The sequence below is a fragment of the Gallus gallus genome, chromosome 8, assembly GCF_016699485.2.
Source record: "Gallus gallus isolate bGalGal1 chromosome 8, bGalGal1.mat.broiler.GRCg7b, whole genome shotgun sequence".
In the NCBI taxonomy this organism is placed as follows: domain Eukaryota; kingdom Metazoa; phylum Chordata; class Aves; order Galliformes; family Phasianidae; genus Gallus; species Gallus gallus.
In genome coordinates, this window is record NC_052539.1 from 5,130,514 (window position 1) to 5,155,624 (window position 25,111).

The 25,111-nt window shown below is 52.9% G+C and overlaps 1 protein-coding gene across 4 annotated transcripts; it reads left to right on the top strand.

Moving 5' to 3' along the window:
• The first annotated feature begins 1,718 nt into the window (after positions 1–1,718).
• Positions 1,719–24,914, top strand: RXRG (retinoid X receptor gamma). Of its 4 annotated transcripts, none has more exons than XM_015290246.4 (10): positions 1,719–1,928; positions 17,469–17,728; positions 19,631–19,775; positions 20,305–20,484; positions 21,841–22,001; positions 22,400–22,529; positions 22,798–22,930; positions 23,682–23,773; positions 23,839–23,960; positions 24,492–24,914. In XM_015290246.4, the coding sequence occupies exons 1-10, from the start codon at positions 1,748–1,750 to the stop codon at positions 24,810–24,812; spliced, it is 1,725 nt and encodes a 574-aa protein (XP_015145732.2). In that variant the 5' UTR covers positions 1,719–1,747; the 3' UTR covers positions 24,813–24,914. The 4 variants fall into 4 exon arrangements, with proteins under 4 accessions (XP_015145732.2, XP_015145735.1, XP_015145734.2 ...); XM_015290249.4 differs by having other exon boundaries at positions 23,855–23,960; XM_015290248.4 differs by lacking the exon at positions 1,719–1,928 and adding an exon at positions 10,612–10,988.
• The last annotated feature ends 197 nt before the right edge of the window (positions 24,915–25,111 follow it).

The following is a 25,111-nucleotide window of genomic DNA, read 5'->3' on the forward strand; positions in this document are numbered from 1 at the left end:
CCGGGGGACATCTGGCATCAATTCTTCATTATTAGATTACATTAGTTGCAGCAATAATCATTCACATGGGATTATTACATCCAAGCTCATCTCGTTGCCTTTATCCTTTCACACATTGTCTTTCCTGGTTCCCCTTCAAAGGGCTGTTGTGAGCCTGTGTCAGAGCAAGAAATTAAGTCGTTAGTAATTTATGCATCATTTCCTCCAGCCACGTGTATTTAGGGCAAGATCAATAAAATATAATAAGGAAGCGGGTGGGTATTGTCACTGTGGGGCTGAAATAATTCCTTTGGTATCACTGTAAGGCCTTCCCTCCCGTATGAAAAGCTGCAGTCCTGTCCATCATTAGCTTATTTTGCTGGGCTGCAGCAACAGGACGTCAATTCAGCTCCTTTGTGCGCTGGCACAGTTCATGTCCTGCTGCTTCTGCTCGGAGCTCTCGGAGCAAAGGTTTCGGTTTTTGGAGGAGCAGTGTTTCATTGCCTATCTGCTGGCTCCAGTCATGCAGTTCAAGCTGTGCCACCTAAGGCTGCAGCCTGATTTCTGGAGTGGCTCCACACCCTGGCATCTGCTGCGATGGGTTCGGTCTGAGAAAAGGGAGAGGGAATGCAGGAGGGATCTGAGCACGCTGCTTAGGGCATAGAAGTCCTGCAGGTTGTGGGATATGGAGAAGCGAATCTGAGGTGCCAACGTTGAACTAGCGAGGTTCTGTTTGATGATCTGAGGGCCTGGCAGTGATGGGGAGAGGCTTCTGGAAAGCCTCTAGCAGGATAAGTCTCGAGATCGCTTTGCACTCCAGGACCTGCGTGTTTTCTTGCCTTAAACGTGGAGCAATCCAAGAGAAGGAGATGTTCAGAAACCCCTCGTGGGTCTGACTCATCCCCAGAGGAGCCCTGCTGGTGCAGGGTGTTGGGCTGGGTAGCACATGGAGTACAGGATGGGACAGCAGGCAGTGCAGTCCTGCCCTCCCCAACCCCAGTGATGTTGACACAGGCTGGAGTGGAGTGCAAGGAGATGAGTTCCTGAGATAATCAGTGCAGACAGGGAGAGGAATGTTGTTTGCTTGTAGCTCCTCTCCATCAGGACTGGCAAAATCCAAACACGGAGGGGAGATGCCGGTGGACGCCCACGCATGGCCTGAGTGTAATGGAGATAAGCAGGCACAGGGACGAGCCAGGGGATCTGACTGCAGCACAAAGACAAATGGATTGCAGCACAGGCTGGATGCCTTCTGAAAGCCTACTGCAGACAAGGGTCTGCCCGGGTCACCCATATGCAGACAAGGATGTTTCTCCTCGTCACCTGCCCCCACGGCACTGAGACAGCTTCACTGAGGCCAAAGCCAGCTCTGCTTGGCCTCTACTGGAGTCCAGCAGGGATGTGGCTAAAGCTGTGTCCTTCCTAATGGCAAATGTTGTTGTAGAGCAGTTATGTTCACAGACAAGAGAAAAAAGGCCAGCTGGCAGAGAGGAAGCAAGAGAGGAGGAGGAAAGCTGAGCTGAGGGTGCTTGTGATGGGATGACTGTTGTTTTGCATGGTTTGGTTCCATCGGGAGCCAGGGTTAGAATCATAAAGGTTGTAAAAGACCTCTGTGATCACCTAGTCCTTGCGGCCAGCCCTCCCCCCAGCATTGCAACACCTCCAAGGGACAGAAGCCCGAAGAGCAAACACAGGAAACCCCAGCCCTGGTCAAGGTCTGGGAGGTAAATTTGTAACTCGGGACAGATCGTGAGGATGCTGCTGTGTAATGCACAAGCACTCCTTTCTCTCTGATCCTCTCCTCCTCCAGCAGCCTGGCGTGGATGGGAGAGCTGAACCCAAAGCTCCCTTCATGGTTGAGTCTTCTGAAGAGACAGGACGTGGGTTGGAAATGCAGCCAGGCATGCAGGCTCCTTACTCCCTGGAGATGGGCTCCTTCCCTCACTTCTGTAAGTCCTTGCTTTGTCCCCACGTGGATCAGCCATGCACTGAGTACGGATATAGAGGGGTGGTGGGACTCCAAGAGATGTAGTGCTTGGCCAGCCCCGTGGGCATGCACCAGCCCAGGGATTGGAAAGGGGACTGTTCTTAGGGCTGAGGGATGCAATGGCTCATAGTGAAGGAGTTCTGGCCATTGGCTCGTGAATGGATTACACATAGCCATGATATTTCTATTTATTCTCTTAATGGAGTGGCCTATCTGAAGTTCTTACTGGATAAACATTGGATTTTGTCAAAAGCATTCACTGTGTGTGTGCATAGATGCATATACTTACACATACGCGTGTGGGGTGGGAGAGAACTCCACTGAAAACTGTTGGAGTGGCCCAATTCATCTCAGATCTGTTTGAACCTGGTTTGTGTTTTGAACTGACCCATTCCCGTCTTTATAAGTCACCTGTGACTTAAAATAGCAGCTTCTCTTGTTGCTTCCTTTGGTAAATATATGTCACGTTGGGCACGTTGGTGATGGGTTGATGGCTGGACTTGATGATCTTAATAGCCTTTTTCCAACCTTAATCATCCTATATCGACATCAAATTTGATTAGCATCTGATGATACATTATTGGTCTGATTCCTGTATATCAGGTAAACCAGTGCTGGAATTGATTTTCCTGGCAGTTAATTACGGCTGCAGCAGCCAGTGGATGCATCATTTCAGCCCAGGAGAGCTGATGTGGGCTGCAAGATCCAGAAGGGCTTCCATCCCACTGGCCTGCTCTCATCCCTTGGGACGAAGGAATGCTGCCTGGTGCCAGCTCCAGGCTTTGTCCCCAGCCTCTGTTGTCAGGAGGTGACCCACAAAGGGCTCATTGCTAGCTGCAGCTGCCCAGAGTTGAAGCCTAGCGTGCGCTGCCAAAGCCACCTGGCGGGTACTCCTGGGTTAGCCCCTTCCTCTCCGCATCTGTCAATAACACCAAGCAGCTTTCCCTTGCTGGCTTTTCCCAGCTGACCTTTTTAAGCACGGCGGTGGGTTCTGCCCCATCTTCCCTTTGACAGCTCTGAAGATTCACTCTGAACTCTGAAGCACAGACTGGCTTCTGGCAGGGATCAGCCGTGTTCCATAGCTTTGGATCCCTGCTTCCCTTGCTGTGGTCCTGCTTGGCTCCTGCCTTTGCTCCCATTGCAGCTTGTAGCTGGGGCTGTTCAAAGGCTGAGATGCAAGTTGTCACTGCGTGCGTGGTGTGATGCCTGACTCTGCTTTTCCCCTAAGTTTCTTGCTTGTGCAAAGCAATGCCTCACTTTCACACAGCTTCTGGTGCCCTGGGAAGGGTTGGTGAGGCAGCCCCTGGGAGAGAGGGAGATATGGCAGCAGAAATCTTGGGGTTTTATGAAGACTTCACCTCTACTGCCTGCTATAGGTCATCCCACTGTGGCTGTACACACCTTGTTGTGGGAGCCAAGGAGGTTACAGGAGGATAGAGCAGTGCTGGGGGTGGGGTAGTGAAGGGGTTAAAGCACAGCCGTTCTGCCCAATCAGTCTGCCTTGCCTGTAATAACCAATTAACAGAGTGTAATTGTGCAAATCCATATGTGGCAGTAATTACCAGGGAGATTAATGGATTCCTTCCTTTCTGAGCGGACCCCACTGGCGCTTGCCAGCATCCTCCTGCCACCCAAAAGGACTCAGTGAAGGGGGGCACAGGAGCTGCTCCATGCTGGCTGCTCTGTGATGAGCCCAGCAGACAGGGAGGCCCTGTGGGAGCTGCCTTACGCCTCCTGAAATACCCCTTTTCATCTGCCTGCGCTTCCTTACGTGCAGCCTGGCTGCCTGGCTCAGACCTGGCTACCCAAGGACAGTTTGCTCACAGCCCGCTGCGTGCCTGCCCTCCTCATTGTCCATTCATTCCCCACACCCCTTTTCCCTATTTAGCTCTAATTGCTGCAGAATATCATGTTTGTTTGTCCCTTTCTCTCCACCCCCCCCCCCCCCCTTCTTTTTACAGCTTTGTTGCTTTAGCTGCAATGGGTAACCAAGCAAAGTGCTACAGGCGTATGCAAGGTGAAGAGGGACGGCAGCCAGGAAAGCAGAGCACTTGGTGCTGTGTTTGGGGTGGGTTTGCAAACGAAGTTGCTGGCATTGTGGTGGGAGGAGATTGTTCTGCAAGCAGGCTGGGCCACCGCATCCTTTGTGATGAGCTCCCTCTGGACCTTATGGCCACAGAAGCAAAGGGTGACCCTGGAGCAGGTCTGGGCTGCTTCTCCTTCCATGCGCTCTTGGGGGTGCGAAAGAGAGCACTGCCTTCTGCTGAGGGAGAAGCAGATGCACCTGGGGAACTGTTCTGGGCCCTTCCACAGCCGTACCACCCTTTGGCCACTCAAGCTGCAAAAGCAACTGTCCCACTCTGCAGCCTTGCCTTGGCAATGTGTGTGTGCTGTTCAGTGGTGCAGGGCGGCTGGGAAAAGCTTGGCCCTGTGTCTGTACCATGCCACAATCCCTGCTCTGACAGCTCGAGCAGGAGCTGGGCAGGGTGATCTCATGGAGGCTGATGTGCCGGCCGTCTCGGCACGCACAGGGCTGCGGGTGCCTTGGGGCAGCTGTGCGTGCTCAGCCAGGGATGGGGAGCCAGGTGCCCTTTGGAGCCTGGGAGGGCAGGGAGCAGTCACATCGCATCTCCATGTCAAGCAAAGGTCTCTCCTCCTCGCTGCTGTCCTCATCAGGCCAAAATGCTGCGTGAGGTGCTCAGCAGAGATGCGAGCAAAGCTGCTCCCCAAGGAGGGCCGCAGGTGGTGAAGGCTTTGGGAAGTGCTTGGAGGTGATGGGGATGCACAGAGAGCAGCTTCCTAGAGGAGAAGGAGGGATGTGGAGGCCTGGCAAAGGAGCTGCTTTTGGCTCTGCTTGGGTTCCTGGGAGCCAGAATGTCCTTTGCTGCTTTTTAATCCAGAAAGAGGCATGAGTGCAGCCCTGGGCTGCTGCTGATGGGAGATATGTTTGTCGGAGAGCTGTTTAAGCTCTTCCATTTCACCTGACCAAAGGTTCGTCAACACTCATCCTCCCTTGCTGCTGTGTCATCCTGGGTTAGAGGTTACATGTGTAGATAGCTGTGATTTAAGGGCTCTGCTGGTGAAATAAGCCAGGGTAGGCTGTGAGGGCAGCCGCTCTGTGTGGGCATGGCTTGGCTCCTAAAAGCTGTCCGAATTTCTTTGTGAAAGCAGCTGTTGCCCAGTGCTGACTCCCAGCCTGCACTTGGGAATGGCATGACGGAACGTCTGTGGTTACAGCCAGCAGGACAGACCCCGTGCTGTGCAGATAGTGAGTTCACTGGTAGGGGTGCAGCCTTTGGATCTGCTGGAAAGGGTTGTGGCAAAGAACCCAAGACGCAGACAAAAAGTTTAAGACCTCTGGATTTTGCAGCTGGGATGCACTGGGCTAACAGAGACGGCTCTGTGTTGGAGGAGCTGCTCTGCCATCCTCAGAGCTTGCTTTAATGCTCAGGCTGGGCGTTCCATAAAGTCAGTGCACATGGGGGCAGCGTAAGTACCCAAGAGTGCACGGCTGTGCCCATGTGAGCTCATTCCCTTTCTCTCCTCCTGTTGCTCCTTCTGCTCAAATGGATGGGGCCAAAACATGTGGCTGTGGGCAGGCACTCGCTGCTTCCTTCTCCCCCTTTCTACTGGGACGAGGCTGGGGGCAGAGAGCAGCTATTTGATGGTGCCAACGAATGTCAGCACGTGTCCCTGCCAGCTCTGCATGCGTTTGCTCTTTGCTGCTGTGCCGTCTTGGCTCTCTGCACGGCGTGGTCTGTGCTCGCCTCGATCCAGGGCTGCTCCTTTCTTTGAGGCATGGGGAGTTATAGTGCTTAAACAGCAGTGGATTTTCTGTTTGAGGGGGAACGTGTGGCCTACAGGAGGAAAATGATGTTTAAAAGGTGATGGAGGCTATTGATAAGAAGGATGCTCAGTGCTGCTGGCTCCTTACCTGCCCCTTGGCTGTGCAGGTGGGGAATTGCTCAGGGGAGCGGATCTCATGGGGGCTGTTCTGGCTGAGCTCTGTGCTGTGCTTGTCTCCCTCTGGCTGCTGCAGTGTGCGGGGTCCCAGGGGAAGGGCCTGCAGAGAAGAGATGTGTGCATCTGTCAGAGCGAGGCAAAGCTGCTCGGCGTCAGACAGCAGGCTGGTGGGCTCAGACTGACGTTGGCTGGTGTGCTGTTGGGCAAAAGTGAGGTTGTCTTTTGTTTTCTTGGTGGCCTAAAGGCACTGTAGGGTGAGCTGAGGAGCTTGCAGCATTCAAGGTGGCTGTACTGATAGTGGTAGGCCGGCAGCAGTGGATCAGGGTGCTTGCAGCTCACTCCAAGGTATGCCTGAAATGTAGCAGAGCTCAGGAGAACCATCCTCAGGAAGACCCTGTCATTATAGAAATGGGTGAGATCTTTATGTGCTAGAGAAGGCAGCAAAGCACTGAGAAACCTCCCCTTCCTTCACTTCATACAGGCTCATTCATAAGCTGGTGGTATTTGATTTTTCTTCCCAAAGAACAGGCTGGTCTGCTGGAGAAGAGTTAAGGAGCAGTACTCGATGTACAGACCCTGTGTGAGCAAGCCTGCTGCTGTGGCCTTGGAGAGGGCATGGGTTAGAACGGGATGTGTTGGCCTCCCCTCTGTGTGGCATGATGCATAAGGGCATGGGATGGAGAGCCCTATGATAGATGTCAACCTTCAGATCCTGCCTGCTGTGCCGGGGATGGGGCTGTGGCCGGTGATGGCTACTGTGCCCTCAGCCATAGAGGATGCTGCCAGTCCCTAATGGGATGCTGTTCCTCTTGGATGCTTCCAACCCTTCCTTCCCTGAGAAAGTAGCTGCTCGGAGCAGAAATAACCCCTGTTACCTTGAACTCAAAGATCCACATTTGCCTGGCTGGTATAAATAGACCATGTGAGGCAGCCAGATGTGATGGAGATTGACAGGTTGTCTCTGGAGTTTTGCACTTGCTGAGGCAGGAGGAAATGTAAAAGCACGGATGTGGGGATGTACGGAGTGAGAACAGCAAACAAAGCCCCCGGCTGCACTGGGGCTGTGATGTGTGCCCCGGGGGATGCAGGTGGGAGCCCTCCGTGGCCTCATGCAGGCAGCAGTGCCCCAAAACCTCCCCAGCTTCACATCATGTGTAGAGGAGGGCTGAAGCGGGCCTTGCACGTAGATTTCTATTGAATTGACTTAGCAATGATTTCTAAGTACTGTAGCAACCTGATAACAAAGTTTTCTTGCAGGCAGGATCAGGAAGGTATGAAGTTCCCCTGAACCTATGCTAACTCACCAATTCCCCCATGACCCCCAACCCTGGAGCAGTGGATGCTTTTGACAGCAAAGATCCACGTGGCGATTTCTCTGCATCCACCTTCCCAGGAATATTTTGCTGCATGCTTTTCCATGATGCTCCACCACTGACCTTTCTGCTCCAGCAAGGGGGGTTGTCGGGAAGCGCATAGGCAGTGATTCTTCCCCATACAAAGGCCGGGATTGTTGGCAGCTTGACGCCCTAGAAAGTGTCTAATTGACTCGACTCTCTCTTGCTGGGCTCCGAATGGATTTTCTGCCTCAGGATATCTCGGCGTTATAGTGGACCTGTTGTTTTTGCTCCTTGTGTGATATTAAAAAGTGCATTGTTGGAGCAGAAGGCCTGAGTCAGAGCGGATGTGTGCGGAGAGCTGCGTGTCACCCTGCAAAGGAGTGCCAGGGCAGAGGAGCAGAGCACGGCGGGGTCCCCTCCAGCTGCTTTTAGGAGCCAAAAAGTTGCTTGGAGCACCTTAGGGAATGTCTTTTGGCTTGATGGTTAGATGGCAATATTCAGAGATGGGTGGATGGGAAACCTGTGTGTTTATTGCACTTTATAAAACTGATTTCTGTATGTTTCTCCACTCCAGTGCAGGCTTGGCTGTGGGTGCCCTTTGGGCTGGGCAAAAACCTTCTTCAGGTGCTTCTGGCACCAAAATCTGGGATCATCTCACCTGCATCTGTGTCCACCAGCACCCATGTGGGGAGATAATTCATGGGAGGAGTGGGCAGCTGGGCCCTGCACCGCCAAAGCTGCTGGAGGTGCTTAGGCAGCCCTAAGAGGATTGGGTGACACGGCTGATTAGCATCAAGGGCCTCATTATTATGGTGCTGGTAATTGAACGACTCCCGAGGTTAAAGCAGACCGGGAATTATCTGCCCTCAGAGGCTGGATGGGACAGGGCCTCCTGCAAGGTAGGCTGTGCCCTGCATGGTGCTGAGGATGATGCCTGGGGGAGGAGGAGAAGGAGAGGGAGGGCTGTGTGGCTGCAGGTGAGGTGGTGCTGTGGCCGGACTGTGTTGCTGCTGGTAATTGCATTAAGCTGGTGGGGCTCCGGGGCTAATTTCATTAGCTTGGTGTCTGTGGTTATTGCTTTGTTAGAGGGTAGCAGTGAGAGGGCAGGGCTGGGTGGGGAAGGGCTGGTGCAGGAGCTCCCTGCCTCCCTGATGATCGTACGGGTTGGATTGACTTATCCATGTCTCTGCGATGGGTTGATGGTTGGGCTAGATGACCTTAGCAATCTTTTCCAACCTTTACGATTGTATCTCTGTGCCAGTGCCGACCAGCACGGCAGATAGATGAGGCTGGGCCGCTCCATTGATAAGCCTAGAGAAACTCTGCTTCAAGTCCCTGTTCTGGCCTGGGGAAGCATCTGTGTGTCCTCCCCAAGAGTTGTGTGGGGAGGGCTCATGGGACACACAGCCTTGTAGCCCTGCTGCACCTTGGCTGCAGTCTGAGGGGGGCCCCCACCTCTTCCACCCCCACCTCTTCCACCCACACCAGTGAGCAGTGGCTTCCCAAAGCATTGTGATGGGAGAGAGCTGTATGTGCAGTTGTAGAGTTAGGAGGGCTGCAGCCTTTTTATTTACATCTGCTGTTGCTGTAAGTATGGCCATGGTCTGCCTCTGCCTTTAAACAGAAATGGGATGGGGGAATGATGGGATTCTTGGTCACGTTTGGGGGTTTCCTGGCTCAATCCAGTGTTTGGAGAATGGTAATCATATTTAATCTCTTCTTTCCTGGTTCTGAGATAGAGCGGGATAAGATTATTGCACTTTGGGCCTCCACTGTTCAGGGTCTGGCTCCAGAGACTCAAAGGCTGGGTGGAGCTGTGCTAAATCTTCTGGATGCTGTCCCAACGTGCTGCAGTACGGTGACTGTGAAAAGTGATGGGGACCTGAGCAAGGCAGGGCCCAGTGCCACATTAACACCTCGGCCAGCAGAAAACAGCACTCTGCTGGGAGTCCTGCTCCGGATGCAGGACTCTGATGGCTGCTGGGAGCAGTGTGTCCCACCTGGGTGCACTGTGGCAGTGGCTTTCCTTCGTGGCAATCATAATGTATTCTTTTATATAATAGGTGGCGGAAACCAGAAACCCTTCAGGAGCACAGATTGGTGACCTCTGCTGCGTCTTGCAGAAGTTGAGGTCCCACAGCATTTGTCAGGAGAGGATGAGCTGGTTTCTGGAGCCTGTCATAGACTGAGCTGTATACAAGGACTGGAGCCTCTCCCTAACACAAACCCATGTGTTCCCCAAAACGAGTTGCCTGATGCTTGCTTATCTTGAGGGGGGGGTTTCTTTTGGAGGTGCTCGGTGTGCATGTGTTCCGCAGCACTAAGCACTCGCTAACCCAGATCTGCTAAAAATCAATAAGGTAATCCACTTACAGCCTGGGACTGTGGCCTTTCGAAGGAGCTCGGGGCTGTTTTGTCTTCCCTTCTTTCTCATTTCTTACAGACTGGAAGAAAGGAAAAAGGGACGGGGTGCTGGCTGAGCTGCGCTGCACTCAGGCTCTTTGCTCCGGGCAGATCAATAAAAATAATTCCCTACTAAAATGTCATTAGCACGGAATTAAAGCTGCTGAGATCCTGTGCCTTGGGTAAGAACTAACGCTGCTGCTAAACTCAGCACGCCGGGTGCTTAAAGCGCAAAGCAGCTTTGTTGCTCTCACCTCCCACTCCCAGGGCAGCCAGATCCATCCTGTGCAGCGAAGGCACAGCCCTTGGGTTTCCCAGGGCAAAGAAAAAAGAATGCATTTACGAAGCAGACCGTTTGGTGGTGGTTTTTTGATTGAGAAATGCTTCTCAGACTTGTTGCAGAGTGGGGCTGGGGGAAGCTTTCCCTGCTGAGAAATCCAGTTTTCCATCTGGAGATGGAAAGAAGCCACCTTGTAGTGCAATGCTACTGCCTTCTGGGTCTCGCCTGCAGGGCTGGGAGCATCCCTGCAGGGCAGGAGGTAGCACTGCCTGTGTTAGTGCCCTGTGCAAGGAGGCTGATGTTTGCACGTGATGCTTTATGCAGTGCACGTGAGCTTTTTGTTAGTTATTTTGCCCCTTCCACCTCCATCCTATGTTTCCTGGGGTGGCTGCAGTCCGGCACCCTGCAGCTGGATGCTGAGAGCGCAGATGGAGTGAAGCTTCACACGGGGCAGGAGCACAGAGTAGAGCACAGCTCTGCTCCCAAAAGCACTCGGCCAGCATCCCCTTCGCATGGCAGGAAAACACCTCCACATGGCTGGGGCCGGCATAACTGATAGTCCGCAGCGAGCCTTCACTGGTGGGAAAGCAGAACAGCCCCCTCCTTCTTCACGAAGCTCCTCCCCTAAACAACTTAACCTCCCCTCCACCTCCCAATTTCTCATCTGTACCGGAGCCGCCGTGCATCCGACTGCGTCTTAGCCGAGCGGTTATGCTACCGGGACGCTCCGCCGTGAATTCGCAGGGAGCTCGGGTAGCTGAAGGCAGGAGCCGGCCCTGAGCTGCTGGGGACGGGAGCGCATCTCATCCCGGCCGACAGCTGTGCAAAGCGAGGATGGGGCCGAGGGAGGAGGCAGCTGCCCCGCAGCCCTCCGAGAGCCCCCGCAGAGCCGTGCCCCGAGCCGGGCGGGCGGCACCGCGCTCCGGGCAGCTTTGAAGTGAGAGGAGACGGTCGTGTTTTGAAAGGCGAGAGATGAACTGAAGATTAAACATGTATGGGAATTATCCTCACTTCATTAAGTTTCCTGCGGGCTTCGGCAGTGAGTATTTGCCTTGCGTTTGCAATCGGTGCCTGCGGGGTGAGGTGGAGAAACTGATCCCTCGGTGGGAGCACGGGGAAAGAGGGAGTGTAGAAGTGTGTTTAACCTCTCATGTGTGTGGCTGTAACCTCCAGAGCCCGCGTGCTGCTGGTTCAGGTTGTCCTGTGATTCGCTGGAGCGGATGTGTTTGTGTGATGAGCTGAACCTGTTGATTGCAAGGACGGGATCTAACTGAGGAAGCATCTTTCCAAATGCGTTTTTATTCGTCGGGTCACTGGAAGAAAAGAAACACCCAACGCTCCTTTAAACATAAAACGGCCCCCCATCTTGGCCCAAGGCAATCTACAGAGGGTTCTTTCTGTGCCCGGTGCCTGCTTGCTGCCCTACCCTCATGGAGCTGTGGCAAGTCAACCAAATGAGGCTATGAGCGCAACAGGGTTCTGCCTGCTTGTGGGGCTGGAAGCAGCATTGGTCCCCTCCACACCAGCAAGACCCTACTGCAGAAACCAGAACTGCTCTTAGGAAAAAGGTTCTGCAGTTCCAGAGCTCGCTTATTATCTTTATCTGAAGTGATTTCCCTTGTCCTAACTTGGGGGGAGTGGAGGAGGAGTAGGTTGAAGGGCTGTTGGGTGCTGCTGGGTGGTGTTTCTCTGCTGGATATCAGGTTTGGACTGGGGTTGGTTTGCACGTGGGTCGTTCCCACTATGTATAATCTGTCTTGCTGTGGATGCCCACCTCCTGTCATCCTCTATGTGCAGAGAAGTCACAGGTATAGGATCACTTAGGTTGGAAAAGACCTATCAGGTCATCAAGCCCAACAGTTAGCATAGCACTATAGCCAAATCTACCACTAAGCCGTGCCTCTAAGCACCACATCTACGTATCTTTTAATGACCTGTAGGGATGATGACTCCTAAAGTGCACTTTTAGCCCCTTGCTGCAGGAAACAGACTTCTTGTTGGAGAAATCTATTGCTCGCTGGCGTTCTTAAAGAGCGAGAAAAGCAAAGCCAAACTCCTATTGCTGCAATAGGGGTGAAACAATGGGAGTGTTATTCGTGCTTAATTCCTTGAGTATTACGAATTTACGAGGAGACATTCAAACTGCTCTTTGTAGGAACCAGGCACAGATCCCTGTAGGGATAGGGGTCACAGTGCTCTGCAGAGCGTCTGGGAGGCTGCTGGGTGAGGGACATGGGAGTAAGAGGCGTTCCTGCTCCACTAAGGCACCAAGCCAGCATCGCAGCCACAGTTCAATATACCAGGGCGTTACCTTTCATTTAAAAGTGCATCGAAGTGATATTTTAGCTTGGTTTAGAAAAACCAAATTTCGGTCAGAGGATGGATGTGCACACGTTGCTAATAAGCATGTCATCTGCAACGAGGAAAAGCACGCTCTGCCTGTGTAGCACTGCAGAGGGGAGCAGAGTGGAGGTGTTAGTTTGGGTTAGTCATGCTCGCGAATCCAAAGTGGGAGAAGTGCATTAAGCAGCTGGGTTTGCCTTCTCAGCCTGGGTTTTAGGAACGTAGAAAGTGTTTCAAAATGTGGTCTTTTTTTTTTTTCCCCAGAAGGATGCATTTCATCCGGTGCCCTGCTCCCAGGGCATGGAAAGATGCTGTGCTGGTTTGTCCCCTCTCAGAGCACTCTGGCACAGTTGGTTAGGGACAAGGACTAACTTGGCTCCTCCACAAAGTCTCTTTTATGAGTACTCATGTAACTTGGCCTGCGGCCACGCCACCTCTGGCTGCAATCTTGTCAGCTCTCCCAGGCAAAGCGGGGTTAGACCGGGTTGCTTGGTGGCTTGGGAGAGCTGTAGAGGAAAACCCATGCTGTGGGCTGCCTGTTTGGTTGGCACCCTTGATGGACCCAGGTTTTGGGACCTCTGGGCTGGTTTTCCTTTAGGTGCCACAGCTTGCCACGTCCGAACCTGCAAGTCCTTATGTGAGTGTGGCAAAGGGGTTTCTGACCCAACAGGAAAATGTGTGAGAAAATCCAGTGACTGAGCAAACTCCTGCAGCCTAATGGAGAGGTTTTAGTTGTGAAAGAGGGAAAAAACCCACCCTCAGTTGCCTTTGCAGAGCCACAGACCCTGCAGTCCTTGAGATGCTCTCGGATGGGGACTTGTATCTTTTCCAGGAGCCCAAAAAGCACTGTAGGAATTCATGTGCATCCTTTATTCCTTGGTGGAATCTGTGCTGAAGATCCCTCTGGTCAGATGGGAAATCTGATCAGACCATCACATAAAGCACTCCAAGCCTCAAATTCAATGACTTCTCTTTCTTTGGGAATGGAAAGGCTTTTACATCACTCTCATGCACTACCACGGTCACCTGAGGGGTGTGATACCTTCTCAGGATGAGTGAGGCTTGCAATCTCTATTTTAAATACCTGACAAGCAGTTGCTGAGGGACTCTTTTTGGCTGGGAAGATCCCCGTAGCGTAGAGATGCCCTGCAATGAGTGGTTCCCATCAAAGTCATGGCAAAACGTGTGTTGACATCTGTGGGTAGTGCTCCCTCCTTCCCCCGCTTTGGTTTCTCGAGGAGGAGAAGAGCATGTGATTACACCACAGGTGTGTGTAGTCTAAATGTCCTTGGGCATCTTAAACTGTGAACACACCGTTCGATTTCAATCAAATCAGGCCGAGATCTTAAAGTGGCACCTGATGCTGGGTCTGCCAAGCTATAGAATCATAGAGGTTGGAAAAGACTGAGATCATCCAGTCCAACCATCAATTTAACAAGCCAGGTGAAAGCCTCGTGTGCTTCCAGCCAACTGCTCCTTGGGGGCCGGGTTTTAGGTGGCCTTGGCTTGGAAAGCAGCGGAGAAGCCATATAGCTTACAAGCAGAGCTGTTGGTGGCAGCTCTTTTCACCACCCAATGAGCAGAGAGAAAATCTTGCATGTTCCTCTCCAGCCTTCTGCAGGTCCCCACTGCAGATCTCTCTACCCACCTCCAAAACTTTGTGTACCTCTGTGATGTTATCTGTCAGGGGAAGGCTGCATTATTTATTGACTCGCAGAGCGGAAGGCAAAGATAGAAGCACAAAGGTTACTGGACCTTAAAAGCCAGACAAAGCCAATAACCTTTATGCAGGATATCAGCGTGGGGAAACATGCTTGGACAGTTATAAATATCACCAGAAAGGGAGTATTTTGTTTTGTATTAACTTCCATATTTTAAATAAATAGGCAACCATAGCAGCAAAGCTTCAATTCCAGCTAACAGAGAGTCCTTGCTACGTATCTGCATTTCATTTCAGGATTGTTTCTCAGAGGTATCCCCCTGTGAATGTTGTCCCCAAGGATGAGCCTCCTGCCAGGCTGCCTCCCATACACCTCACGTTCCTGTGCTGAAGCCCTTCCCTACACAGCCCTGTTTGGTGTTCTTGGGTCTGCGGAGGAGGGGGAGGCAGCACAGCTCACACCTCTGATCCTTCATGCCAATGAGGCGATCCCTCTCTGTGCATATCTGGGTCCTCGAAGCATAGGCATATTCTTTGTTATTCATACAGTTTGCTCTACCTTCTTGATTCTCTGATGCCTAAAGAACAAGTGGAAAGACTGAAAGAATGATCGTCCCTGGACTTGCTATTTATCTGCAGGTCTCAGGAGGTAGGATAGCTCTAGGTGATAGATTGATGGTTGGACTAGATGATCTTTGTGGCCCTTTCTGACCTTTGTCATTTCATGGCTCAGTGGGCATGGCAGTGGTAGGTTTGTGATCAGACTTGATGATCTTGGAGGTCTTTCCCAGCCTTCATGATTTTATGAGGGTTTAGTGGGCATGATGCTGATGGGTTCACAGTCGCATTAGATGATCTTACGGGTCTTTCCCAACCTTAATGATTCTATGGTTTTATGGGCATGGTGGGGATGGGTTGGTGGTTTGACTTGATAATCTTGGAGGTCTTTTCCAGCCTTAATGATTCTATGATTCTAGACCATAAACACAGTGATCTTTCTCTAGTTAACATGGGCGCCTTTCTTCTCCTGGCTTTGTTAGACATCAGAGCTGAAGAAGCTTTAATCAGTGCAAACTCACAATTGCTGCAGTGGCTGTGAGGTAGTGTGTAAGGCTTGGATGTTTCTAGTCTGTGTTCACTTTCCACTTTTTGCTCAATCACAGTTGGTGAGATTGGTGTTTCCTGCTGCTTCTTGGATGAAAATGAAGGCATCTTGATGTGTAGCAGGCTGGGCACTTCTCTTCCCGCTGCTCTTGCCAAGACACTTGTGGTCACTTGTATGCTCTTATCTTTCCTTGCAGACAAGGTCCAGATTTCCCCCGGGCAGTGCTCACAGCCCAGATGGTCCAAACTGGCTTCACTGAGCCAGTGTTGGTCGTGGAGCAGCATCCTCCCAGCCCAGGCCATTCAGCACTGATGTGGGGGCTCTGCACCTGCACCTCTGTGGTGATGCAGATAGCATTTCTATATTCCCAGTTCTATGAGGCTGTTGATGCAAAGCTCCCACCCTCGGCCGGGATTTTGCAGCGGTGGGAGAAGTGAGGAATCAAAGCTGTGCAGTGTCCTTGCTTATCTTCTCTCCTGCTGATGCGGGGCTGCCCTCTGCTCCTCAGGGCCCCACCACAGCCAGCTGAGTCCCCGGCACTGCATGTCACCTTGCATTACCTGATGGGCAGGCTGCAGGCCCACCGTGGCCTGTGTAAATGTCACCTGGGCTGGATGCTGCCACGGAAGCAGCCATGGCTGGCACACTGGGCTGGTTCTTGGTTCTGTGGTCCCCTCTGTGTCATCCCACAGCTGCGTCCCTGTGGAGCAGCTCCTTCCCAGAACCACTGCAGCACGGATGCGTCTGTTCACCCCCATGTGATGGCAGAGAATATCTCAAGGGAAGTCCTTACAGGACTTCTGAGTTAGTTTCAGCTGGGAGATGCGTGACACAAATAGTATTTTCCCCAGGATCACTTCATTTAATCTTCCCAAACCATATTCAGCCCAAATTAACTAGGCCTGTGATCTCTATTTATGCTGTCCAAGCCAGCCTGGGTCCTGGAGAAGGACTGGAAGTCAAAGAAAATCCCAGACCACTGCTTTGATTTTTGAGTAGGATTTGTATTGCAATTCATTATGGTTAGATGCAAATATTTGTATCTGGAGACTGATGGTTTTGGCCAATGTATTTGTCCCAGCTTCAGCAGGACAGCGTGGCCAGTGTGGGAACAAATGCGCTGCCTTTGGGGGTGTCCCTGGCCATAGCGCTCTTGCCATGGGCACCACCATTTTTTATAAGCTTGTGTATTGATGCTGGGAAGGCCCTCCAGCAGTAGGATGGAGCCCCGTGCCCAGCCACTGCCTCCAGGGCTCCATCCTACTGCTGTCGTGGCTGGCTTCCTCTTGCCGCACATTGCTTTCCACTGGGAGAATTGATCCAAAAAGCCAAAGCAGGAATTGACACAGACCTTTTCTCCCCCACCCTCTGCAGAATTAAGTCTGAAGTGGGTTGATAACAGCAGATCGAGTCCTCCTTGACTCTGACAAATGTCTTTAATGTTATTCAGCAAGCTGACCTTTTCCCGTCTTTATTGTGCATCTTCCCTTTGAATCAGATTTGATTGTTACTTCAGGTAAAATAACAAACACTGTCACGTAAATAACTTTGCAATAATGATAAAAGGATGGGGAGGAAAAAAAACCAAACAACAGCAGCACAGCACCAAACCTCTGCCCTACTGCAAACGCAATGGGAACGAGCATCCTCTTTGCCATCCACCTTGGCTGCTCCAGGGAATGGTCTCCTGTGTTGGAAAGCCAATAGAGAAACAATGGCTCATTGAAATGTTAATGTTACTGGGGTTGCTAAATTCTAGGGAAAGGGGAAAAATGGTTGTGTGTATATCCATAAAATGCAACTACACCCTTTGAGACTGGTAGGCATTTTGTGTCAAAATAATCTCTGAAGATGGGAGGTGGATCTTGTAGAGCTGAGTTTCTCGACTCCAACGTCTCGAATTGAAACTGGAGGAATGTGTGGAATAGCATGGTGGAGAGGTATGTGGGTGGGAAGGGAAGAGCTGAGCCTTGGGGAGAGGAAGGTGAGCCATCATGGGAAGTGAAGGCTGGTTGCAAAGCACAGAGAGATGGGGGTGGGGGGTTCCAGCCTGGCTATTGGGGATTTCTTGGCTTCAGAAATGCTCTGTCTCCACAGCTGGTTTGAACAGCATATGTGAGACCTTGGGGAATAGAAAGTCAGCCTGAGGCAGGCAAGCAGCAGTGCCTTCTTCCAAGTCAGCTAAGGCACCAACGCAACACGAGAAGATTTGATTATTAAACATTATCGTCATAATCTGTTTTGTTGCTGTAGGTAACCTTATTTCCTGTACCATAAACAACGTTTTGCTCTTTCTCTTTATACAGTAAGGCATGTTTGCTTGGCCAGCATCTAAGCTGGCACAAGCAAGGCAGGGCAGCAGAGCGCTGTACAGGCAGGCGCATCCACATATACCTCATCTCTCCCTGTAGATTCCCCTGTTCATGCCAGCTCCACGTCTGTGAGCCCATCATCCAGCCTGTCCGTGGGGAGCACGGTGGACGGACACCACAACTACCTCGAGGCCCCCACAAACGCCTCCCGGGCGCTGCCATCCCCCATGAACACCATTGGGTCTCCAGTGAACGCGTTGGGCTCACCCTACAGGGTCATCGCATCCTCCATTGGCTCGCATCCCGTTGCTCTGTCGTCCTCAGCCCCGGGCATGAATTTTGTGACCCACAGCCCACAGGTAGGTAGATGGGCACGCTGGCTTCACCCCCAGTTCCTGGTGCTCAGAGGCTGGGTGAAGAATGAAAGTGAAGGGTGTGGGCTGGCTGGTGGGGAGTCCTTGGTGTGTTCTGTAGATTTGATGTAAAGAGCAATTGCCAGCGTGTGAATCTTCCTGATTAAATCACCTTGACACAGAAGATACCTGTCTACATTTCACAGTGAGGGTGAGGGAGATGATTCCTACATCTTGTCTTACCATAGAGGCAATCCTCTCTGCTGCATCTATGGCCATATGGGTAATTATTGAAATACATGTACAGTACAATAGGAAATAGTCAATCCCATTCCTCCAGTAAAAGGGTATCTGCTATGTTTCATTATATGGAAAGGATGCAGACTTTCTAGAGAGACAAATGTTAATGCTAAATGCCAGCCACGTACTCTGTGTTGCGTGTAGACTTTGCCTGAGGAAAAATGAAATGCTCCCATCCTTACTGCCTGAGCTCACTCAAGGGCTGAGGTTCCTCTCCAGGCAAAGGGGGATCCCTGAGGCTGGGATTTGTGTCCCCCCAGGGACGGGCTGGGGGCTCTCAGGGTGCCTGTGCAGGGCAAGGACCCTCACACCACCCAGCTGTCTCCCACTGACCAGGCAATTCCCATTGCCCATGGCATGCCAGACAGGTGCTTGATGGTGGTGAAGCTGGTGGCAATGCTGGCTGTATGAAAACCTTTTCCTTTGGGTCTGGGGACGCTCCAGGAAGCAGTTTTCCCCAGTCCAGGAGTTTCCCCACGTTACCAGCTCTGAGGAGCGTTTTACTCACGTTGCCTCTAATGCAAGGAGACAGCTGGGCTTTGGGGATTTGGCAGGGAGGCTGCTAATGGATTTGGGTTCAAGCAGTTGTCCCAAATATCATACATGATTGCACTTAACCTGCAGGAGCCAAAGCTCCTAGACACTGATGGCTAAAACTGTCCCGCTTCTCCCCCTGCGTGTATGGCTGTTATTGTCTGCGAGTGCAGCAGAGAGAAAACAAAGGTGATAACTGAGCTCTGGGTAACATTTTAAGCCACAAGAAGTTCCTCCTGGCTCAGCATCTTGGCAAGAAGTTTGGGAAGTACCGAAGGAGGCCGCATGCTTGAAGGGAAGGAAGGAGTTGAGTTGGTGGTGGGAAGGATGAGCTGATGGTGGCTTTGGAGGGATGTTGTTCTGCCCAGGCAGCTTGCAACAAGACCTGCTCAATGGCCCTTCATCCTCACTGCCCTGCTGACAACAGCTCTAAAGCAAACGGTTATCAAAGGAAGCCCTGGGCAACGTCAGCCTTTGGTCTCTGATCGATGTCAGTGTGCAGCCTTTAGCTTGCAGCAGCCGTGAGCAGCTCCTGGGGATCTCATCTGGGGGCTCTGGGCTGCGTCTCAGTGCAGCTCGTTGTAGACGTCCTCTTTGCTCCCTTCTCAAATCTGGCAACCCCAGATCGGCTCTATTATCCAACCCGTGATTGAGTTTGGAAACTTGAGCCCCAGGGAGGGACTGGGATTGCCACGTTTTCATGCAGATTTGCACATCGTGAGCCACAGGCAGCTGGCGACCAGCGTCCCCCAGTGAAAGAGGCAGGGCCCCGCCAGTGCTTCTGTTCAGGAGCTGTAACTGAGCAGCTGAGGGTTGCTGCCTTCCCTTTTTCGGCTCTGCTTAGCCCTGCCTTTTGCTTACAGCATCAGGGTGGGATAAGGGTTGATTTCTGCTACCCAGCTTCTGCTTAAATCCCTCCAGCTGGGTTCACCAGAGGATGTCGGTCTGCCCATGGGCTAGGGATGAGCTTTGGGATGAGCCCAGTCTGGGCACTGAGGAAACACTCAACTCAATTTGGGGATGGTTTCTCTGGGGTACAGAGCTAAACCATCTCTTTGTCTTCTCCTCCTGCAGCTCAATGTGCTCAACAATGTCAGCAGCTCGGAGGACATCAAGCCCTTGCCAGGTCTACCAGGGATTGGGAACATGAATTATCCATCCACAAGCCCAGGTTCTTTAGCCAAACACATCTGTGCCATCTGTGGGGACAGGTCTTCAGGTAGGAGGCTTCCTTCCTCAGGGAGGGCTTTGTGCAATGACAGCTGCCCTGATGCCCTGAAGCCTTGCACAGCAGTGAATGTTATGGCTGAGGTTGTGCCACTATCACAGGGTTCATGGCTGGGTCTGCCTTACCTAAGTGCAGACTGTTCTCTAGGTATCATCTCAATTTATACCTTGTCCCCCTCTAACAAAGGTAAAACATGAAAATCACTGTGTTCCTGTTCACCTGTGCTCTGTGTTAGCTGATCTGTAGCTGTGCCTGGGTTATTTCTCCTGCCCAGAGTCCCGCAGCCTGGCTGAGCCTGGCAAACCCCACCATGTCAGTACATCCCAATCATGGCTCCGCATCCCTCTGCTGGGATGCAGATGGATATGGTCCCTCCTTATAATGGGAAAGTGATAGCACAGCAGCACCTTATCCTCCTTGACAAGCCAGCCCTATCAAGGTGACTCCCTGCAGGCTCTTCCTTCACCTCTGGGGCCGGTCTGAGCTCACCCATGCTCACAGCCTGCCCTCACCTCCCTAGGGAAGCACTATGGGGTGTACAGCTGCGAGGGCTGCAAGGGCTTCTTTAAGAGGACCATCCGGAAAGACCTGATCTACACCTGCCGTGACAACAAGGACTGCCTCATCGACAAGCGCCAGCGCAACCGCTGCCAGTACTGCCGCTATCAGAAGTGCCTCGCCATGGGGATGAAGAGGGAAGGTACACGCTTGGCTCGGAGACTTCTTCTTTAGCCCATTCCCCATAGCGTGGTCAGTGCCGCGCTGCCCCAAGCACCGAGGGAAGAGGGGGGTTGTATAAGACCAGGCTTGATTCAAAAACCCAATCTCAGGCTCAGCTCTCCCTTCCTGCCGGGTGCAAAGTGGTTTGGAGGACCGCAGAGTCGATGCGACTTTCCTTCATAGAGCGTGAAAATGCAAACCCCAGGCTGCTGGGGGGCAGTGTGAGGACAAACCTGTGCTGGGAGCGTGTAACATCCTCCCCCCAGCAGCAGTTACCTAACTGAGAATATGAGGATGGAGCTCCCAGGCAGCCTTAGGGCTTGTTGGAGCCTTGCGGAGCGGGTCCCTTCCTCAGCATCCTCTGTCCTCCTCCCATGGGACTTTTATCCCCTTGTTTTCATGGAGATGACTTCCCCACTCCAACAGCTGAGCGCTCAAAGGGGGGGGGAAAGGGGCCAGCTTTGCACCCGGCTTCTCCTCAGTGAACCTTTATTACTCCATGTGTATAAATGCCCACAGCTCATTACCCGTGACCAGCCCAGCCCCCAACCTTTCCTTCAGGGCTTACGCTGCATTTTGGTACCCTGGATGGTGCTGTGTGGTCATAGTGGGGCAGTGATGCTGGCTAGCGGGGCTGCTCTGCTCTTTTGGGACTCTTCTCCCTAACAATGAGCTAAACTGATGTGACACCTGCTGGTCATTTGCCTTTCTTTTCTCCTAAAGCAGGATTTCCTTATGGGATTGCCGATACAAAGTTGTGCGCCCAGGACCTGCTATGGGCATAAGACTTGGCAGGCTGTGTGTTCATGTCCTACACTGACCTGTCCTCCACACACCCAGCAGCCCTGGGGGTGAATAACTGATATTTCACCCATCAGCAGATATCTTGGGAAATGGTAGAAGAGTGGGAGAGCTCCAAGCTTGCAGCAGGAGGAGCTCCTTGCGTCGATCCGTGCCCTTATAGATGCGGAGGCCCCAGCTTGGCTCAGGAATTGGGCATGCAGCAAACCTTAGTGGCTGGGAGATGAGGTCCCTCCAGCAGCTGGTGACCACCGAGCCCAGGCTGCCACCTGGAGGCATTGCCTCCTCCTTCCCCTCTGCTGGAGTTTGGAGGTCAGCACTTTTCCTCAAGTTTGGAGACCACCAATCTGCAGCAACCCCGAAGTTATTGGGGGGGTGATGAGGACGGAGTGGTGATGGCGCTTTGGTTGGACCTGCAGCAGAAGTATCTGTTGATTTTTCTCCCTACCGAGAGAGAGTTCCTCAACCAAGAGGAAAGGAGATGCTCGGCAATGAGTGCTGCCTGGGTGTAAAGAGCTGCTTTTTCTTCCCTTAGCCGTGCAGGAGGAGAGGCAGCGGAGCAGGGAGCGCAGTGAGAACGAAGCTGAATCCACGAGCGGCGGCAGCGAGGACATGCCTGTGGAGAGGATCCTGGAAGCCGAGCTGGCAGTCGAACCCAAGACGGAGGCATACAGCGACGTGAACACGGAGAGCTCAGTAAGGGGGGCACTGTGCAGTGTCAGTAACGTCACACAGCTTGGGATGACAGCGTTCAAGATGGTGACCCCACCCCCTCCCTGGGCTGCCTGTGCCACTGCATCACTGCTCTTTCCGAGAAGAGATTTTTCAATTTCAGTGTTTCATGTTTTCAATTACCCAACCTGAATCTCCTCCGGTGCAACTTAAGGCCACTTTGGCTGAGGAGAAATAATAATAATACAGATTTCCTCTCCCCAAAAACGTGCAGCTGAGATAACTGGCGATGCGGTCGCTTGGTTTGTGGCCCTGGGTATTGCTAACGTCATTTGATGCTGCGTGCAGTGCGGGTGGTGACTATCAATGATTTTACATTGATGAATTCTCCCCCCTTCCCCCCAACACTGCTGTTCCCATAGACCAATGACCCCGTCACCAACATCTGCCACGCTGCTGACAAGCAGCTCTTCACCCTCGTCGAGTGGGCCAAGCGCATCCCCCACTTCTCCGACCTGACCCTGGAGGACCAAGTCATCCTCCTGCGGGCAGGTAATGTCCCCAGCCTGCGGCCTTTTCCTCCTATCCCCATCCCTTCTCTGGCTTCTGTGTCTGTGGGGAACGACACACCCTAAGCTGGTCCATCCCTGCTGCTGGGGCTGGTTTGTCCCCGGCCAGGATAAGCGCTGGGCAGAGGGTGTAGATGGGGCGCTGGGAATCTGATGTTGAATCGAAGGGCAGAAACCAGCTCCGTGCTTTGTATGGGAATGATGCTTGGCTATCAGCTGCCCTCTTTACCCCACACCCCTCCCTCTCGCAGGCTGGAATGAGCTGCTCATTGCATCCTTCTCCCATCGCTCTGTGTCGGTGCAGGATGGCATCCTGCTGGCCACAGGCTTGCATGTGCACCGCAGCAGTGCTCACAGTGCAGGCGTGGGCTCCATCTTTGACAGGTATGTGGCCAGCTTATCATCCCCAGCAACAGAGCCTGAGCAGCTCTCTCCACACTAAGAGGGAACCAGTGATCCCTTCCAACTCGGGATATTCTACTGTTCTATGGAGAGCTGGAGCAAACCCATGATGATCTGGGGTAGAATTAGGGGACGTGGGGCTGGCTTAAGAAAAACACAATCGAGTGTGATGAAAACACCTTGGAAGGGATTTGCAGCTGCAGAAGCATCCCTGTGGGTGGTTGTGTTTGTGCAGGGGGAGGCTGCTTCTCTGCCCTCCCCTGGAAGCTTTTACCTTAACTGGATCTAGAGCTAATACTGATCAGCAGAGCCTTAGCTAGCAGAGCCTTAAGCCCCAGCTTGCAGTTTCTGCTCATGTAAGAGCCACATCTGTACTGTCTGTGCCACGTCTGCTCCCAGCCCAGCAGGATGTGGTGTCGCCATCCTTACAGAAGTGGCGTGCAGAGTGCAATGTGGAGGAACACCCATGTGGTTTTCCTCAAACACAAACTGTTCCTCGTAATGCCAGCAGAGCACAGAGCCCACGTGCAGACCAGAGCGAGAATGGAAGTAAACTGAATGCTTCTGCCCCTGGGTGCTGCTGGTGCTCATAGAAAGGAGTGATGTGTGGCATGGCTGTCCCTTACAGCCACCTCTCCCTGCAGAGAGGGGCCGGGGGGATTCCCAGTGCCCATCCCGGGTGATTTCAGCCCCCGTTTCTGACTGTCTGCCCACTCGTGTCCCCCACAAGCAGAGTTTTGACAGAGCTGGTGTCCAAAATGAAGGACATGCAGATGGATAAGTCGGAGCTGGGGTGCCTGCGAGCCATTGTCCTCTTCAACCCAGGTAAGTTGCGGAGCTGTCGGGCAGCATCACCACCTCTCCCCTGCGTGCCACTGGATCCCTGGCAGTGACTCTCTTGTCCAGACGCCAAGGGCCTGTCCAGCCCCTCCGAAGTGGAGTCGCTGCGGGAAAAGGTCTACGCCACGCTGGAAGCCTACACGAAGCAGAAGTACCCCGAGCAGCCGGGGCGGTGAGTGTCCCCTCCGTCCTGGGGCTGGGAGCGAGAAAGCTCTGCGATACGAAAGCAAACCGCCGCCCCTCTGCCCGGACCGCAGCCTTCGGGATGGCGGCGGATCCCTCCCATCCCTATGCAAGCCCACCCTCTGCTGGCTGCCGTGCCGCAATGCCTCGCTCCGGCCCCGGGGCCGCCGGGTGCAGCCGCCGCATCCTCGGAGGTGCGGGGCGAGACGAGAGGGCAGCCCTCCCAGCAGCCCTGAACCGGGAGGGGAGGGGTGTTCCACGAATGGTTGCAATAGCAGAGGGGAGATGCAAGTCAGCGGTTCGAGCCCTTGCTTTAGGGAGATGCCCCCCCTCTTCCTTTCCTTTCCTCTTTTCTTTTCCCCTCCCCACCCCCGTTTACATGCCCTGGGTTGTAAGACGGGTGACTCCCCATGGCACCGGGAGGATGTGTGCTCTGCCCTCCCCAGCTCAGGCTCAGACACGGGTGGCAGCGTGCAGCCGGTGCCTCGCTCACCCCTCTGCCTGCTCTCCCCCTTTCCAGGTTTGCCAAACTCCTCCTGCGCCTGCCAGCACTACGGTCCATCGGGCTGAAGTGCCTGGAGCACCTCTTCTTCTTCAAGCTGATCGGGGACACCCCCATCGACACCTTCCTCATGGAGATGCTGGAGACACCCCTGCAGGTCACTTGAGGGTCCGCTCCCCCCCGCCATATCCCCACACAGCTCCCACCCCTCCTCTCCGGGCTACAAGAGCCGCCCTCCACCCTCTGCTCCTCTTTGGTGGGATTGTTGTGTCTTTGTACAGCTGTAAATCGTCCCCTCTAACCCTCCCCGGTGGGGTTGCGGACCCTCTGCCCAGCTAACCACACACCTCCCTGTACAGATAATTGCTTTAAATTATTTTTTCACTCTCAATAAAAGCCAACAACAACAACAACAAAAAAATAAAGTAATATATGAGAGGCGCTGGTTGGAGCCTGCAGAGCATCGTCCTGCTTTGCTGTGGTCGTGGTGCCGGGCTGGGCTGGGCCAGAAGCATCACTCAGAGGTATTGCTGCCTGTGCTGATAGGAGAAGCCTTCCACCAGGATGCCACATAGCGTTGCTTCTTGCTCCTGCTAAGCAAAGAGCTGCTTTGAATCAAAAATAATTCATTTTGACAC

What these genes read in the sequence shown, in the direction of transcription:
- RXRG (XM_015290246.4), top strand. Translation starts at nt 1,748, where the DNA reads ATGCACAAGCACTCCTTTCTCTCTGATCCTCTCCTCCTCCAGCAGCCT. An exon ending in ACGTGAACACGGAGAGCTCA is followed by an intron (nt 22,002 to 22,399) that starts GTAAGGGGGGCA and finishes CTGTTCCCATAG; the next exon opens with ACCAATGACCCCGTCACCAA. An exon ending in CATTGTCCTCTTCAACCCAG is followed by an intron (nt 23,774 to 23,838) that starts GTAAGTTGCGGA and finishes GATCCCTGGCAG; the next exon opens with TGACTCTCTTGTCCAGACGC.